This window comes from Anarrhichthys ocellatus, unplaced genomic scaffold, assembly GCF_004355925.1.
Source record: "Anarrhichthys ocellatus isolate YVR2014 unplaced genomic scaffold, GSC_Weel_1.0 scaffold95, whole genome shotgun sequence".
Classification (NCBI taxonomy): Eukaryota; Metazoa; Chordata; class Actinopteri; order Perciformes; family Anarhichadidae; genus Anarrhichthys; species Anarrhichthys ocellatus.
The window spans coordinates 433,264-451,148 of record NW_022280125.1 but is presented as its reverse complement, the minus strand read 5'-3'; the positions used below and the strand labels follow the sequence as shown (position 1 = coordinate 451,148).

At 43.6% G+C, this 17,885-nt stretch overlaps 2 protein-coding genes across 4 annotated transcripts; one reads left to right on the top strand and one right to left on the bottom strand.

Moving 5' to 3' along the window:
* The first annotated feature begins 724 nt into the window (after positions 1-724).
* On the top strand, positions 725-8,977 carry skp2 (S-phase kinase-associated protein 2, E3 ubiquitin protein ligase). 2 transcript variants are annotated; one of them, XM_031875725.1, is made up of 10 exons: positions 725-828; positions 1,423-1,673; positions 1,776-1,887; positions 2,409-2,546; positions 3,238-3,372; positions 4,167-4,265; positions 4,385-4,512; positions 7,040-7,091; positions 7,901-8,008; positions 8,084-8,977. In XM_031875725.1, exons 1-10 carry the CDS (start codon positions 815-817, stop codon positions 8,289-8,291), a joined length of 1,245 nt encoding a protein of 414 aa, XP_031731585.1. In that variant the 5' UTR covers positions 725-814; the 3' UTR covers positions 8,292-8,977. The 2 variants fall into 2 exon arrangements, with proteins under 2 accessions (XP_031731585.1, XP_031731584.1); XM_031875724.1 differs by having other exon boundaries at positions 1,773-1,887.
* Positions 8,978-12,539: 3,562 nt separating this feature from the next.
* On the bottom strand, positions 12,540-17,863 carry LOC116398950 (NAD kinase 2, mitochondrial). 2 transcript variants are annotated; one of them, XM_031875727.1, is made up of 7 exons: positions 16,625-17,863; positions 15,799-15,892; positions 15,551-15,694; positions 14,377-14,432; positions 14,231-14,284; positions 14,019-14,142; positions 12,540-13,930 (listed from the first exon to the last, which is right to left on the bottom strand). In XM_031875727.1, exons 1-7 carry the CDS (start codon positions 16,638-16,640, stop codon positions 13,792-13,794), a joined length of 627 nt encoding a protein of 208 aa, XP_031731587.1. In that variant the 5' UTR covers positions 16,641-17,863; the 3' UTR covers positions 12,540-13,791. The 2 variants fall into 2 exon arrangements, with proteins under 2 accessions (XP_031731587.1, XP_031731588.1); XM_031875728.1 differs by having other exon boundaries at positions 15,551-15,646.
* Positions 17,864-17,885: the final 22 nt, after the last annotated feature.

Genomic DNA, 17,885 nt, shown 5'->3' with positions numbered 1-17,885 from the left:
CGAATATTACATGCTGTTACGTTTGTTAACCTCTACAAGGGGGACTTCTGAGTCCGACTGGCCCACTAAAATCCAGCTGGAGATAAAGTAGCACCCACACACCAGCTGGTGACGGTGGACACTGAACATTCAGAAAAAAAGTTTGAAATATAGCACGAATGTTTTATGCTTGAATGAGTTGATGTATGGATAAAACAAAAAGCAGTGGAATCCTGACGTACATGGAGCATGTGGCTACAAGGCCCGCCGTAGCCTCTGATCCTCAGCGAGACCAGAGATGATGGCAGGCATCCACTTTACTCCATGGAACAAACGGAATTGTCTGATTCATATCATGGTTCACAGCAGTGTGACAATGTTGATCATAGGCTCTGAAACAGAAAAGGCAGAAGAGAGGTGGAGTGAAGAGCCACTGACACAGACTGTATTTTGGCCATTCAATGACCATGCTGAGATTTTTGCTCTTTTTGTTTTTTTATTATGGGCATTGTCCCTTCATAGCACGTGCCTTTGTGATCTATAACGGATGTACAGCGTCCCCTGATTAAGTGTTTTTTCCAATAACCTCATTTGGAAGACACAAATGCAAACGCTCTACTCTGCGTAATTATGGAAAAAGTGGAAACAAGCAAAACTGGAACGCCACATGGCCCGATCAGTGCAACGTGTGACGTAAGACGTACGGTGCAGACACGTCGGTGACGTGGGACTACGGAGCACCCTGCGGCCTGCAGCGGTGAGTTTAAAGAGTCCCGGCTGGAGGCAGCGCGCTAACTTAACGAACACATTACCGGCGAGGTTTGAACCGGAGGAGATGCCAGAACACAGGTACGGCTACGATTATTTTATACTCTTTGTTCATGTAGAACATTAGCACGATACCCTCGAGCTCTCTCCAACACTCTTCAGTCCATATGAAAACGAGCCAACACTACTAGCTGCTCACATTGTGCTCCATTTCAAGAAATACCGCTTATGTCTCAAACCACTGTGAGTCTGTAACGTTAGTCGTGTGTACATAGTGGGTGAGTCTCCATTGTGGCCAGCTTTAGTTTAAAACTGAAGCTAATAATAGCTGTTAGTCAATGCCGCGCTTTCCTGTGAGCCAGGCCTCCGTCCAGGTCTACTTCTTCCCCCCTCCTGCTTTAATGAAGTGTAACGCAATATGAGAATTACAGTGTGACTGGATGCATCGCTTGAAATAGAAGTGACAACACATTAGCGTTTTAGTTTGCATTTAGAATTTGCGCGGTCACACCGCCGGCAGCCGCATCCATATGGCGGGCACAGAGAGGTTGTTCTCTGGAGGGAAGCTAGCGTGACCTCGAGAGCGAGTCTCTGAGATGTCGCAGTAAAACGACAGCATTCTATTGTTGTCTCGTTTGGTGTAACATTTTGATGAACTGTTCTCCTTCCACCCAGGATGCCGCTGCACGATCTGCCCTGCCTGAGCCTCCAGGGCTCCATGTTGTCTCAGACCAAGAGGACCCACAAACGCAGGTCTAAAGGCGGCCTCAGTGAGGGCCTGGAGATGGAATGCACCCCGACAGAGCTCATCCAGCAGTGGTCACCACTCCACAAGCACCAGCGGCTCACCAGCAAGGGCAAAGAGAATGATGGCAACCAGTTTGTCCTTGCCAGGAGATCGAGGAGGAAGAGAGAATCCACATCATGTAGGAGAGCTTGTTGTGACCCCTTTGAGCAGCTCTGCAGTGTTCACTCTGTAGCTGTGATAAATTCCTACTGTGATCTTATTCCTTTAAATTTCCCAGCAGACATTGCATGGGACCACTTGCCTGACGAGCTGCTCCTAAGGATCCTCTTCTACATTCCTCTGCAGGACCTCCTTCGGATGTCGACAGTTTGCCAGCGCTGGCGTCGCTTAGCGTGAGTCTCTAATCACCAGGTTGCACCGGAGTCAAATGCTTTCCTACCCAGCTTCTGTCCTGATTACCTGCTTCCATTCTTGTTAAATATGTACACAGTTTGACCGTGTGACTTCCATTCTTCATGCGGTTGCAGTCCCCCAAATGATTGACTAAGCTCAGACCCTTAATATACATTTGTGTTTATTCTTTTCTGGTAGTCAGGTGGTTAAGGAACTCGTCACTAACGGGTAATGTTTGGTCTTTTGGGTCCTAAGAACCTAAAATATTCCTGATCCAGAGAAAACAATCCCACAACATGACCCACACAGATGTGACTGGTAAAACCACAGTCGGATAGCAGATGTGAATTCATCTGGATGCATGACAAGGTGTAGTTTTAACCTGCCAATGATTGTGACAACACAGTGTAATACTTTCCCATTCTGGTAGATAAGTTTCCACCTTTTGACTAGGTTTTCCTGATGTCCATGAACGCCACATATTGGTGTTTAACAATAAGCTATTAACTGTCTGTTCCAGGTTGGATGAGTCTCTGTGGCACAGCGTGGATCTGGAGGGGTTGACCCACATGGGTCCAGCTCTGCAGCAGGTGCTGAAGACCAGAGTCCGCATGCTGCGCTGCCCTCGCTCTTTTGTGGAAGAGCTGCACTTCACAGGGTGAGTCCAGCAGCAGGGGCTGCTCGCTCCATAGTTAATTCTGGGCTGGACCACTCGGGCTGCTAAAGGGTTCATTTCTGCCAGGTTCAATTTCTTGTTGTAAGAATAACTTCAGTGATATTCTAAATATTTTTTTATTGTTCACAAATCTCATGTGAAGACCTAAAGCAACAGTGAGTGTATCTGCTAACAAGTAGAGTGTGTGGATGTCTCTTCTTCCTCTGTCCATAGAGCTCTATTAAAACACATCAATGACTTTATTTAGACTCAGTCCCACATACACCGTCCTGCTGACTCAAACACTCACTAGAGCAACACATGTGGATTCATCCGCTGCTGAAAATAGTCCCCAACAAACTCTTTTTCCTCCTGTCTGATAAAAGCTACAGTTACCAACTATATTGTGAAGTTATTGAGCCATTTATTTAAAAAATGGATATGTATGTAGTAGTTTGTTTTTTTAAAGATTTACATCCTCAGTTTGGATCAATGGGCTAGGAGACAGCAGGAAGGGAAGTATTGTTAACTATTTAAAACAATGTGAACCACTTGAGGCTGCTGTTACATGGGCTACTTTGTCTTCTCAGATGAAACATTTCACAGCCCTCTAAAAGATGAAAATGGCACATCTTTAGTGAAAAAGATGAAAAACTTGATAGTATTGTTGTCTTTTGTCTTTTCCGTTGTGCAGCCCTCTGCAGATAGTTGTGATGGATCTGTCCAGCTCCATCATCCCCACCTCGTCTCTGGAGAGCTTCATCTGTCACTGCAGGCAGCTGGAGTATCTGAGCCTGGAGGGTCTGCAGCTCTCAGACGCCATCATCGGGTACGCTTTCAGCTGCAGCTCCACTGTGTCACACTTCATCAGAGGTGTGATACATGTTGCTGATTCTATCCCCTCAACAGCCTGATCACAGTCAACGAGCATACATAACATTTCTATTACATTAAAACATGATGAATACATATTTAGGTTCTAATCCATTCAATTTACTGTGATATATAAATGAGAGAAACATAAAATCTTCCACTGATGAGCTGGAACCAGCGAATTCCAATGACTAAACTTCTCTAAATGTAGGACATATTTATGGAGTGTGTTGCAGCTGGAGAATGCCGATCAGATGGTGTTTGTTACAGTTTGCTACTTTTTTATTTGTATTGATGCTAGGTAACCACCGAGTGATTGCTAACGTTTACACAAACCACAAAGTGTACGTGACTTAATAGTTCACGGTACAGTTTAGAGTTGGTGCGGCACTACTTGGCTTCAGTTCTTGGTAACTGCGGTTGGTAAAGTCATACAGCTGCTTTCTGTCCACCAGAAGTCCCCACAATGAGAACATATGTGAACTACGTCGGGCACTCGTTCAGGGTGCTCCTGCTAAGAGTGGACAAACTAAAGCAGCGCTCAAAAGACCTCGCTGTCATTGAAGCGTGCATGTGCAACATGGACGAAGGAGCTTTGAAGGCACTGCGCTCATCAGGTGTACAAATGGCAGCCTAAACAGCAGCTACATGTAAATGTTGTCATTATTTGGGGTTACTATTGTTTTTAGTGAGTCTTCTCTCATGATATATATTGCTATATATCATTTGTTTGTCCTGTCTCTCCCCCAGCTCTCTGTCTAAGAATCCAAACCTGCTGCAGCTCAACCTGAGCGGCTGCTCGGGCTTCTCTGCTCCGCCTCTGGCTGACATGCTGGAGTCCTGCACCAGGTCAGCCTCAGTCTGTCATGTGTCAAAGTCCTGTTGTCCAAATAACAGCAGCCGCTTTCATTCATCCTCCAGCTCTGCAGTTTACTAATGCGCTGTGCTTTTTGTGTTTTCCTCTGCAGTATGGAGCAGTTGAACATCGCATGGTGTGACTTCAGCAATGAGCATGTGAAGAGTGTTGTTGAGAGTGTGAGCTCTATTGTTACTCACCTCAACCTCAGCGGATACAGAGAGAACCTCACGCTAGACGGTAGGTGGGAGTGCTGGTGGTGAACCAGTTCATTACATGTCCAGTAGTGAGAGCATGAGTGTCTCCAGGCTCTTCTGTTCATCCTCTGCTCTCTCGGGCGTTTGTTTTCTAAAGTATTCATAAGGTTTGACTTCATGGCAAGCTGCTCCGATCTACTTTCTGTTCATAATAGCAACACTCTGCACACTACATGATGTCTCACTACATCACTGTCTTCATCGATATCCACCAGGTTTGTCGTGAGATCTTCGGTCTCATAACTAGGGTTGGGTACTGAAAACCGGTGCCAATATGAAACGCAACACATATTTCGGTGCTTCCTTTCGGTGCCTGAGCCGATTGAAATACTTTTTTTACACTACTTTTTTTTTTTACATGACTCTGTCCTGGCAGCCTCGGCCTTCCGCTCCTCACTCATAGTATTATTACAACCGGACGAGCTGTGCGCGCTTAGAAACAAACCCCTCCATCATTCTGGCGAAGCTTCGGCCATGATTTGTTTAAAAAAAAACAAAAAAAAAAAAAACGAGAACGAGATTTGTGCTGGCGCTCATAAGCACAACAGGCACGCGAAACTTTGTTCTTCGTCTTCTTTGAGGTGTAGTGGTGGTTGGCAAATGATGAATTGGCGCATTAGCGCCACCAACTGGTAAAATAAAATAAGTCATTAGACGTGTCGTATTTTGCCAGAGAAGGCAAATATGCTCATATTTCTGCAAAATAATTGCTGAAGTTTGAAGCTGTAGTGCGTGTGTGTGTGTGTGTGTGTTGTATTATTTATCTATATTTAAGTAAACTGTTAACAGTTAATATATTGTTCATAGTTTGAAGTTAAAAAGTTTGAAGCTGTAGTTTGAAGCCGTGTTTTGTATTATATATATTTATAGTATACTTTAAACGGTTAATATATTGTTCAATATGAAGAAAAAAGTATCGGTTCAGGCACCGTTTTAGCACCAGTATCGGAAAAACCCAAACGATACCCATCCCTACTCATAACCTCGTGTGTGGCTTTAGAAATTCATATTTAGAAGTGACGGCAGGGGGAATGTTGGTGGAGCCAAGAATCAATGCGAGACAGGCGCTCTGGAGAGGCAGGATGTGGGGTGTTTACAATAAGAGATGCACAATATATTGGTGGCGGATATATTCTTGGCCAATAATCAAGCTATTTAAATGATCAGTTAAATAATGTGGAACATGGCTGAGGGCTGGTGTCTCTGCCTCTCTGGTCTGGTCCAGCCTGCTACATTCATACCTGTTTGAAACCATATTGCTCAGTTAATGATGAATTACAGTACAAAAGCCTAAACGCATAGATGGATACAATAAGAGTGACCAGCTGGAGGACGGGCCACGGCCTGTTGCAATGATCTATCTGAATTCAATTGTCACTGAGAGCTCCATCGGTAGGTCACATCTTTCATAAAAAGCCGGCTCGTAATGGCTCAGTGAGTAGTTCAGATAACTGATCCGTACGACTGTCTTTGTTCACCTCTTGATTAGTCACATTCCTAGGCTGGTTAGCCCCGAGGCCGAGTGTCCATGTGTCAGAAGTTCACAGATGCTCAACTAGAAGTGTTTAGAGGGGCCACAGATGAAGTCAGAAAAAATAAGCTGGGTGCATCAGTTGTTCTCTTGGCAGCTGCATGCTGTATGTGGAGCTTCAGTGTGCAGATGAACTAGCTCATAGACGGATTGTCAGTTTCAGAAAAATACAACAATTGAGAGAGAGCGCTTTTAAGTTGAAGCCTACTGGGACTTTAAAGTGTTGTTCGTACTCGAGCACAGCGCCGCAGCTATATGTGCTGTTCATTATATTCTTCTCTGCAACACCAGAGGGCGTACAAAGAACATGTACTGTGAAGACAAGAGTGTAACCGGCTAAATGCCATAAACCAACCACCAATTATCTGTAAACTCATATTCATGGACTACTTTGTTTCTTTATACAAGCCCTGTAAAGAAACAAGTCGCATATTAAATCAATTCTAAAGAAACTAAGATATCCTGTAAACAATTTGATTTGGCTGCAAAATTTCAACTCAAATGTAGATTTTTAGACTTCCTGTTTCTAAACCTCTACAAACTAATAGACTCTTTAAAATCCTCCGACATGTTGGCAGGACTTTAATCAGTGATCTGAGGTGCACGATGCACAGGCCCCGATGATGTCATTTACTAGAGCGAGTATGAACCACACTTCACAGTCCCGGCACTTAGCAGGTAGAAAGTGATGCTCCTTATAGAGACGCAGTGTGTAGCAGTTTACTCATTCACAATGCTTTGGGCTGCTCGTTTAAGAACCACATCAGCGGTACACTTAAGAGTCGCTACAGCCGCCAGTGACTGTCATGAATAATGACGGCTGTTCTGGTGTTGGAGAATCTCCAACAAGTGGTGAAAGTGACACCTTGAACCAGACCAGGAGCCGTCCGCATCCACGTGTAGTGGGGCCCAGCTGTGACATACGCCTTCATATTGAGCACTTTTTAACGGCGTATAAACTTTCAATGTTTTCATACAGATGTGAAGGTGCTGGTGACGAGATGCCCCCTTATTCAAACACTAGACTTAAGGTAAGCTTGTCATTTTCTACATGTTAGCTGTACCGCTCTATCACACTTCAAATGGAGAGGTTCTGGACCAAACAGTTGATCAATTTTCACATGGAAAATGATTTCAACGTTCTCCTATATTCGTTACACTGAGAATGAACTACGAGGCTCTCTATCAGAGGAGAACATGGCCATCTGGAAGGGCTGAGTTATGTTCAGCATCATATTTTGGTTATGTTGTGGAAACACTGAACACACCTCCATGTCACAGGACACTGCTCTCCTCCCTATGGTTTTAAACGGTTGAATCCTGGTGAAGTGGTTAGCATGTTGGGTTCAGTCGCTACAGTTGAAGTGCTTGCTAGCTTGTTTTGACGGCTAAGGTTTGTGATTGGACTGACTGGGAGCAATGGTTTCAATGGTTCAGAGAGTTTGATAATGATGACCGGCTAAATACTGGCTGACCGTCCTTTATTCTGACTGTTGTGGCACTGGTTCATGGCTGTGATGTCATGCCTTCACTAATGTACATTGTTTTATGTCAGCTAGTGTCAGTTTCACCACATGCCTTTACATATTTTTGTGTTCTTTATGGTCAAGTCTGTTTTTAGTTGTCTGAGACATAAATTTCCTTTGAGGCAGAGCACGGTTTGAAATCTCATGGACTTCACACACGGCTGTGAATCCAGCTGCTGTGTGACTTACAGTGACGGCACTCTGCTGATGTAGCGCTGTGTCTCTGTCACAGTGACGGCACTCTGCTGATGTAGCGCTGTGTCTCTGTCACAGTGACGGCACTCTGCTGATGTAGCGCTGTGTCTCTGTTACAGTGACAGCACTCTGCTGATGGCAGACAGCTTCCCTGTCCTGAAACAGCTGAAGGGTCTGCTGCATCTCTCCCTGAGTCGCTGCTATCACATCCACCTCGCTGCTCTCACGTGAGTTCCCCCGCCGCTGTTCCTGCTTCTGTTTCTGTTGAGTGACTAAACCTGACCGGACTGGTCTTTTTCCAGAGACTTGGATAAGACGTTCCCCATGCTGAGCCTGCTAGACGTGTTCGGCATCGTAAACGGCAGCCACCTGGCCTCTCTGAAGAAGGAGATGCCTCGCGTCGGCATCAACTCCAGGCCGTTCTCCAGCATCGCCCGGCCCACGCCCGCCTCCGGGCCCATCGGCTACTTCATGTGGAACAGGAAGTGCCGACTGAGGTTCAAACTGTAACCACAACACCTGCGTCTGTTTTAAGCCGAGTTAGTTCCTGCTGCAGAGTGTTTGATCCTGCAGTGTTCCAACGCGCATGGGGAGTCCAGCCCAGCGTGCGCTAATGGAGCCGTGTTTGACGGTTTGTTGCTGCTACGGGAGATGTTTTTAGTGTTGGCTGGCATTAAGGGTACTGAAGCTCACATACTGGGCCCTTCAGTACTGAACATGCACGCTTGTAGAGAAACGGAATACTTCATATAAGGAGGTCAGATTTGGAAGTTGAGTCCACTTCTTGTTGGAATGTGTTTAACATTTTAATGGATTTTTGAATCTGTTTTAGCTTTTAATGTGTTAATTTAAAATACTTTGTAAGGGAAACATGGTATAAAAGACTCAATTAGCAGATGTAAGATGCCAATGAATATTTGGGACAGTTGATTCCTCAAACATTTGAATAATACTGATGACAGAAATGTCTTCTCAGCTGTAATAATGAGTGAACAGATGATTTTAGAGTATAAAATGATGTACCTGGAGCCATATTCCTGTTGGACAGACTGTACATTTATGCAGGCTTTTATGATATGTCACTGTACATGTGCTCTATATCACCATAGATATTCTTTATAAATATATCATTCAAATGAAAGATGCAATGCAACTTGTGAACTGAGTTTTAAGAAGTAAACCACTGAATACCCAAACTGCTCTGTGTCTGAGCTTGTTCTCATGGGTAAACAGTACGGTGTCCTCTGCAGGACGTGGAAGAGTGCATACCCAGTGTGCCTTGCAGCAAGAACCACCCCTACTGTGTCTGATTGGCTGCTTAACGCCAGTGGCGGGCCATGCATTTTATACTGGGCCTTCTGTGCTGTCCTACTACAGTTGAATTACCTCCTAATAACCTCATTATGACAAATCAATCCAGCAAACTTGCAGCGGCGCCACGCATTCCACCGCACGAGCCATTCAAATATTATTCATAAAAACCACACGATACCGAAACTTAAAGAGTTTAATCCCAGTTCATCGTTTCACTTCCAAGAAGTCCTCGATTCATGGATGCCAGTGATGGCAGTCGAGCCTCCCCAGTTGTATTTCGCCGGTCTGCTGCGGCTGGTTTGCAGCAGGGCCGGGATCCCCCCTCCACCGGGGCGCCCGCCGGCAGACGCATGCCAGGCCGCGGTTGTGGCGCTGTTTCCCTGCGACCGTGTTCGTTGAGTTGTAGATCCACTTGAGTCTCTCCAAAAGTTTTCAAATGCTATGGTGTCCTCAGGTTAGCGTAGCTCCAAACACCAAGAGCTCAGTTAAAATGAAACGCATTCCCAGACATAAAATGTGCAACGCTATTTCAAGCTGTCAGCAAGAAATCCTTTTCCTGGCTGAGTCAGGGCTGCCAGCTGTGGTTGACTGACCATTTCTTACGATGTCCAGCTTTCCTGAAATGTCCTTTCTTGAGAAAGGTGTTGTCAGTAACTCTGCCACTAAATCTGTTTCTCCTCCTTCAGCCATTGAGTGTTTAAAAAAAAAAACACAGCTAGGTAAAAAAATAAACTACACCAAGCAAAACCCTAAAAATGTTATTTCTTCCATATCTTTCAATTTGAACTCTTACTCCTCCAACTAAGCTCTGCTGGCAAGTTAAGTTTCAGTTCACAATAGTCACGTGCTCGCCCACTGACCAATCACCTCACTGCAGAGCTGCACATGGAAACTGAGTACTTATAGGCCAGCTAGAAGGCTCTGACATGTCAAAGAATACGCCCAACATGTCAAACTAAAGATCTGATTGGCTGAACACTATGACAAACATCGTCCCCATTCACTTAAACTTGTGAGTCTGCAGGCCTCTGCCTCTCTTCTTACCTAGAGACACAGAGGTGAAATCTGATTGGATAAAAGCTCTACTTAAAACAAGCTGCACTGGAAGCAGAGCAACTGAGGAAGACAGTAGCTGTGCAATGAGAACATAAGATAATGGGGAAAATATTTTTATAAATTATAATACATGTATTGTATTTAAGAAAAATTAGATTATAAAATAGCTATAACTTTGTGATTCTGTTTAGGCCAGCAGAGAAGGCCCTGACGGCCCACCACTGCTAAATGCTAATATTCAGTTTTATTTCTAAAGCCCAAAATCACAATTTCTCCTCAGAGGGCTTTACAATCTGTACACATGTGACATCCTCTGTCCCAGGACCCTCACATCGGGACAGGAAGAATTCCCCCCAAAAAACCCTTTAACAGGGAGAAAAGAGGGAGAGACCTTAGAGAGAGCAACAGAGGAGGATCCTCTATCAGGATGGAGTGTGATAGATGTCATGTGTACAGAATGAACATAACAGTTACAACACATTCAATGCATATGACATCAATAATTCATATGAGTAGTAATAATGGCAGAATAGAGAAATGGCTACTAGTAACGGCAGCAGTGGATATAATAGATTAATGATAATAAAAGCAGTAAGAAACATGACTATTAATGGTAAGAGTGGGTGTTAGCCTAGCTAAGATGCTAACCGACACTCAGCCACGGCAGCGAGCGTTTTTCCTCCCAAGTCCGAAGGAAAGCTACACGGTGCGAACATGGGGTTTTATTTACAATTTGCATAAATCAATTCATTCAATACATTTTTGAGGCAACTAATTAATTACAAACAAAATGGATGCTTCATCCATTTTGTACGTAATGACATAACCTGTCAAGCATATTTGATACACATTTCTTGCATAAATGTGTCCTGAGCTGATGAATTGCTCTCATGTGAATGTGGACTTTCACCGATATGGGAATGTGTGAGGCATTCGATCAACCAGTTCTCTAAAACAGCTCAGAGGTTTATCGCCTGAACTGTGATTGAGAGACAAGTATCGACACAACACCACGTTGGGATTAGTGACCGGAGGAGCCAGGAAGCGAGAACAGTAGTGAGGCTGCGTGGAGGAAGGTGGACGGGCCGAAGGGGTTTCCTACGTTTACATCTTGTTCCTTTACGATACAGAAAAGAAAGCGACAGTTTCACAGCACCGATTAGCACAATGATGGTCCGTCAACAAATTACAGCAGACAGCGAAGGCATGAATGGGAATCCTGTCCAGTCTCTGGCAATTAATCTCCCACATACAGTAATGTGTAACGGTGTGCTGTTGAAGGGGATATGTCGGTCAGAGTAGGTGCAGCCTTTTACCCAGTCATCAGAAACTATCAGACTTACAGACAACATGGCCAGGCCTTTAGACCATCTGGATTGTTACCGACGACACTCATTGAGATAGTGACTTTTGGGGGTGCCGTTTGTACAAGTTTTTCCGAGACATACACTTGCAAATGTTTAGGATGATTTGAGAAATGTACCAAAATGACTGCGAAACACCGTCAAAGATCCTTCCGTCTCCACCATGATACAGTGGAGGTGAATGAAACTTCATATAAGTCAATAGTAAATCTGTTTCAGTACTCCGGATAATTACCAAAGCTCAGTGACATTCTATTTCACCAACTAGAGCAGATCTTGTGTTGCAACAGTAAGAAATCTACTGTAAATGAAGAGGCGGCAGTAATGAGTTTAAATAAGCACACAAGCATTTCTTTTTCATACCACTTTATCTGATTGACAAAATAAACATCTCACTGATCAAGTGGGATCACAAGCGTATACAAGAGACCTGCTAGATTCATATTCAATATTTGAAATCATTACAACTACACCACCCTGTTGGTCTAACTCTCTTTAGAATGTCAGCATGTACCATTGTTCAAGCATTTAGTGTCCATGGGTTCAACATCATTTCACTTTATAAGAGATCAAGTTTGTCGGCATGTCGACAGCAACCACACGCTGCCGTTTCAGAAGCATTTGTGATCTTGTGAGGTTACAACTGCAAGACTCACTCTGGACCTAAACAGCAGAATGCTCCTTTAAGCATGGGGGGGTTTTATTGCACTTCCTTCATCCCCAAGCCCAAATGGTTCAAACAGCTGGAACAAAATATGAGCTATGATACAAAAATATCTTTAGTCAACAAACAGTTCACCATATAAACCTTTAAACAAGCACCAATTAGACTTTTGAAAATCTGGTGATAATTTATGCTTTTATTGTCAATAAGTGTAATGAGCAGACCCAAAGCAACAGTGAGTGTATCTGCTAACAAGTAGAGTGTGTGGATGTCTCTTCTTCCTCTGTCCATAGAGCTCTATTAAAACACATCAATGACTTTATTTAGACTCAGTCCCACATACACCGTCCTGCTGACTCAAACACTCACTAGAGCAACACATGTGGATTCATCCGCTGCTGAAAATAGTCCCCAACAAACTCTTTTTCCTCCTGTCTGAGTAATGGTTGAATTTTTAATAAAAGGTGCTCAATACGAAATTCAGAGCATTTCTATGATTGAGGGAAATCCATCACGAGACAAACCTCATTTCATATCACATGTTTTCTGGTAATTCAGTCGCTATATGAAGTAACCACATGGTTTCGTATACTCTGTGAATTTAATACTTGACAAATGAAAATGACTGAGTATATATTTTAAATTTAATGAAATACTTGAGACATTTGAGTAAGTGTGTGCTTGTTAATATCAAATTAGAAGATATAATTGTGTATCACAATATCTCGAAATATGAATTAATCGCGATACTATTCCATTGAAAGTGGATAAATAATAATTAGTTATCACCCAACGCTAACGGTTCTAACACCAACAGTGTTTACCAGGAAGGTTGGTGGGCGCTGTGCTTCTGTGACTGCCGGTCAGGACGGAGGCATCAGCCTCCATCAGCTCACCAGTGGGCACGCTCACGTGCACTAACATGCACGGGGCCGGCTATGTGAACAAAGATATCACACAGAGGGCGAGAGACCACACTCTCTGCTCAGGGAGACATTACGACACTCGATCTTTACACAGATGATGGTTATTGATGATATATTAATGCTCTGAATGTTGGATAGGGAACCTTTAAATTACATTTTGTATTTGTGAACCATTTTATGTCCTATAAGAGTTATGTCCTCAGTAGGAACTCCTGGACTTGGGGCTGAGTGACATAGATAGAGAGTGGGACTCATTGGGAGTTGCTGACAATAAGAAGAATTCCTACACAGATCACAAAACTTCATCTGAAATAGATACAAATGTAAACAATTGTTTTCTATTAACAGAATGATGTTATACCTAATAATCATACCTGATATGTTCTGTTATCTTGATGCAGTGAAAGTCAGTCAATGGTAACATACTTTACATGATGCTTGACACAGTATCCACAAAATGGATTATCAACCTGTCATAACCCGAGAATAGAGAGGAAAAAAGTGATTTGAAAATACATAGTTTGTAGAAATGCACACATTTAATAAAACATTAGTAACAATGATACCTTTCTGTCAGCTATAACAATATTCACCACTTGTGGAGGCTAACGGCTATAGAGGGGTACTTCCCTTTGAACAGTGGGCTTGAGAGAAACCAGTCGAGTGTCGTGTGCTCTGAACTCATCTCAGTGTTCAAGAACAACTGTCCGGAGCTGATCCTCCTCACTCATGCTGATTGTAGCGATGGCACCGTCGTTGAACTCGAATGAAGTCCCGCCGTCAACCACCATGCAGGCGTCCCAGCACCGAGAGCGGACAGACACCCTGAAGCACAGATGCATCACAACACTCAGACGGTACACCTTCACAGCTTGTGATTTGGCTGTTGTGAGACCGAGGAACATCCACTGACCTGCTGGCGAAGCCTCTCTGCCGACTGCTCGAGAACACTCGGTTGACGATGGGCTCCCTGATGCTGTAGAACAAACGTCTGTCGTCTGGACTGAACACCAGAGACTCGTTGTATTCATCAGTAACTGCACAGACACAGACGCCATCGTCACATAAAACAAAGCGCCAAACTATGTACCAGTCAAAAATAAATAAAAGGAGGATTATCATCACCCATTTCAATGATGTCACGATTAAGCGGGATATCAAGACCCGTTTGAGACTTTCCTGAAAAAAGACACGGGGGTCAGAAGTCTGGTGCTGGGAGACAAACCTGGATTCATTTAGATTCTAACGTCACAACCTGCAGACGTACGTACCGATCTTTAGAACCTCCTCCACAGCTTGTTCAGCAAGTTTGTTGATATTGTATGACCTGACCAAAAGAAAGAACATATTCAACACAGGATGTACTGTGGCAAGTCAGCACATATTGGGAGACACTATGAGTTCAGTCAATGCTTCTGTTCGACCCCATTGGTCTCGTGAGCAGGTGCAGCTGTGACTGTGCACATGTGTTGAGGACACGTGTTGAGGCTGTAGTGAGGCTGGGCAAGGTGCATGCGCTACAAAATGATGTCATCACGGTGTGAAAGCTGACGGTCACAAATAGTTCACTGATCAAAGCTCTAATAACAGGTCTGAGGACATTCAAAGACATTAGAAGGCATTGTGGAGGTTGCTTTATGGCGGTTGCCTTTCAGGGTGCTCGTAGCTCACGCGCCGCTATGGAGGCTCCGACACGCTGCCACGTTCCAGTATTAAAGGGTTAGTGCCTACCTAATGCTCTTTGAGGTGTCCACAGCTCCCTTCAGAGAGTCGCTTACTAAAAAGACGGATGCTGAATTAAAAGGAGTAGGTCAAGACTTTAATGAGAAGATGGATGCCTGTGAGAGTGGTATCCATCTTCTCTTCTCATCCATGCAAGAAAGTCATTAAACATGTTTTCCAAAATGGCAAAGTATTCCTTTACGTTTCATTAAGTAGATTTACAATTTGAGGAAGACAACAGAAACAGAAATGTTTAGATGTTACTAAAGGCCCTGTAATGTTTATAGTGAGGACTGCTGCTGAATTTACAGAACGTACAATAATAAATTGGCCTCATATTGAGAACAGACATTTCCAGCAAGTCAGCACGACGCATTTATCCTATCTGACATTTACAGTCCTGATAGTGAAACCTGGTCTTTGGTATCAGCTGGTACAGAGCTCTGATCAGAGACCAGTGTTTATTCAGTGAGTGGTACGCCTCACTGTGAGGAAGAGACGTCATGTGTAGGGAACATCAGGCTTCACTGGAACATTGTTTTACTGATTCTGTCAAACTAAATGTAACAAATGAATACTTACATTACTGACTTGTTACCTCTTATGAAAATAATAAATCATACACCAGCAACTTGGTAAAAAAATCTGCTGAACCGGTCTCTTAGTCATGTCCAGACTTCTAATAAACAGCAGATGAGGATGAAGCACTAGTGAAACATTTACCAGGCTTTGGATCCTGTTCCCGTACAAATGCTGAGTCCTGAACTCTTCTGCTTTTCCCACGGGCCGTCATCCACGGAGATCTCATAGTAGGACGCCCTATGGAGCAAGAGGTTAACATGGAGTTTGAAGGCGTTTAACTTCACCCTGTGGTAGACAGAGATTATCCTGGTGAGTGCTGACAGACGAGCAGGCTGATGAGATTAATGTTTAGGAACAGGTACTGGCATCAGTGAGGATGACGGAGGTACCTGGAGGACAGAGACTCTCCGATGAAGATCTCATTCAGGCTTCTGATTGGTAGGAGACTAGTCTTGGAGAAGCTGTCACGTAGCATTCCTGTCCCTGAGAAATGTCACCAAATTAGTAGAACAGCAGCGAGAGAATACAAACGTCAACTTACGGATACATTACCGTTCAAAAGTGAATAACCTGCTGCCACAAAGCTGGACTGTGTGAGAGGACGACTATGTCTGAATGGAGAAGGTCTCTGTACTAACGGATGTTATCGAGTTTAGTAGACGGAGAACAAAGCCCTGTGCATCAGTTCAACTGAGCGACACACAGATCCTCTGCTGATTCCTTTCTTCTTCAGCTGTTGCTCAGTCATTGGGCAAAGAAACTGGAAGCTTAGATTTAAACAGGAACAGCTTCCTGTTTCAGAGTCAGGAGCTTCACAATAAAAGCAGCCTAGAACTTTAGTAAAGCTCTTCTTCAGACTTCACCATAGAAACAGAAGGTTAGTGAAGGGTTAGCACTGTTGGAACATCAGATGAGCTAACTACAGTTTAAACCTCCTCACTCAATATTTACAGTTCAATAATTAAACTAATTTAACATCAACAGGATTCTCCTGTCATGTGACACCGAGGACTCCACTGAATGGAAGTTTGAGTTGTTTCATTCTTCTTCAAGAGCATCAACATAACAGCTGATTATTAACTTCTGAACGATAGTGTACACAAAGCTTCCTAATTAGAGCTCAATATGAGCCCATTAATGACAATCTAGCTCCAAGTCAGTTCATCTCGTGCACATGAGAGAGTGACCCAGGAGAGCAGACAGAGGGAGTCCTACTCTGCTGGCTGTCCATGGTGGTGATGCGGTGAGCTTGGCTGTGCTGCTCCAGGCTCAGCTGCTGTTCGTGCAGGTCTACGGAGGTGGGATTGATTCCTGTGCCCTCAAAGTGTACACGGATCCTCTGACGCCACAGCCACCTAACACAGCAGAGAGGAGGGGAGGCCAGAGCCCATTAGGCTCCCACTAAACCAGTGGGTTTAGTGGGCATTTCTTTCATGGGAACAATCAAGTTGAAAACATGCTGATACACATGTGAAAGCACCTTTATTGCACCACAGAGGGCGTTCACTTGTACAACAAACCTAACATTTATTGAAGGGCTACTCCAGTGATTAGTATTGCACTTCTGGAAAGTAAGCCTTACAAGACACAGATTAAATCAAAACAGCACACAGATATCCAGGCGTGCAGTCCGTAGCATGGCTCAAGCAGCAGAAATTCTGGATCTTACATCTTCCACAATGAAACTCATAGCATATTTTCATTAGACTGCCTTGTACGAGTCTTTAAAACTCAAAGTCCCCGTCTGTAACGCAGTCTTCCATTCAAATCTGAGAACAGTTATTCTCCTCAGTTTGCTTTTGTCCCCGTCTTACCTCCTATCATTTCTTGGGTCGTATATGTGTTCATGTACTCACTTTTTAAATAATGAAAAACTCTCATAACATAATCATTTTTCTCAGGTCCACCTGAGCCACCGCAGACATCCACAACCATTTTCAGTCTCAAACTTGAGGGTACAAATCTGTTGAGAACCCCTTTAAGTTTGTCATTTGGTCTCAGTTGCTTGATACAACATAAAAGAAATATAGACGACATATGACTACTCATTTCGTTTCTTTATGGCAATCAAGTTTATAGAAATATATTAATAAGTTGTGAAACAAAACTGTAATACATTTACCCACAAAGGACGGGAATGTACCATTTAAACGTTGCTTTACGTGACAGGTGTATTGAAAATGACCTGGCATCATATCTTAGATTATCCTCTTTATTTTCTCATGTTTGAGGCTGACACAATCTAAATGTGTTAATGCCACACACCCACTGAGGGTTGTCTTCACAACTGCAAGGTGAAAATACTTATTTTTAGGAACATTAGCAATAGGAATCTGTCTCAGCACTGTGCCAGTACGTCTGTTAGGAGTACACCTGACCAGTGGTGTACAGTAACGAAGTAGAAATACTTCGTTACTGTACTTAAGTTGTTTTTTGGATATCTGTACTTTACTATTTATATTTCTGTTGACTTTTA

Bases quoted from the DNA above. Each gene is read 5' to 3' on its own strand.
- skp2 (XM_031875724.1), top strand. The intron at 1,674-1,772 runs GTAGGAGAGCTT...TAAATTTCCCAG, and splicing joins GAAGAGAGAATCCACATCAT to CAGACATTGCATGGGACCAC. The intron at 4,513-7,039 runs GTAGGTGGGAGT...GTTTTCATACAG, and splicing joins AGAGAACCTCACGCTAGACG to ATGTGAAGGTGCTGGTGACG.
- LOC116398950 (XM_031875727.1), bottom strand. The intron at 14,285-14,376 runs GTACGTACGTCT...GTCTTTTTTCAG, and splicing joins GGAGGAGGTTCTAAAGATCG to GAAAGTCTCAAACGGGTCTT. The intron at 14,143-14,230 runs GTGATGATAATC...GTGTCTGTGCAG, and splicing joins TCGTGACATCATTGAAATGG to TTACTGATGAATACAACGAG.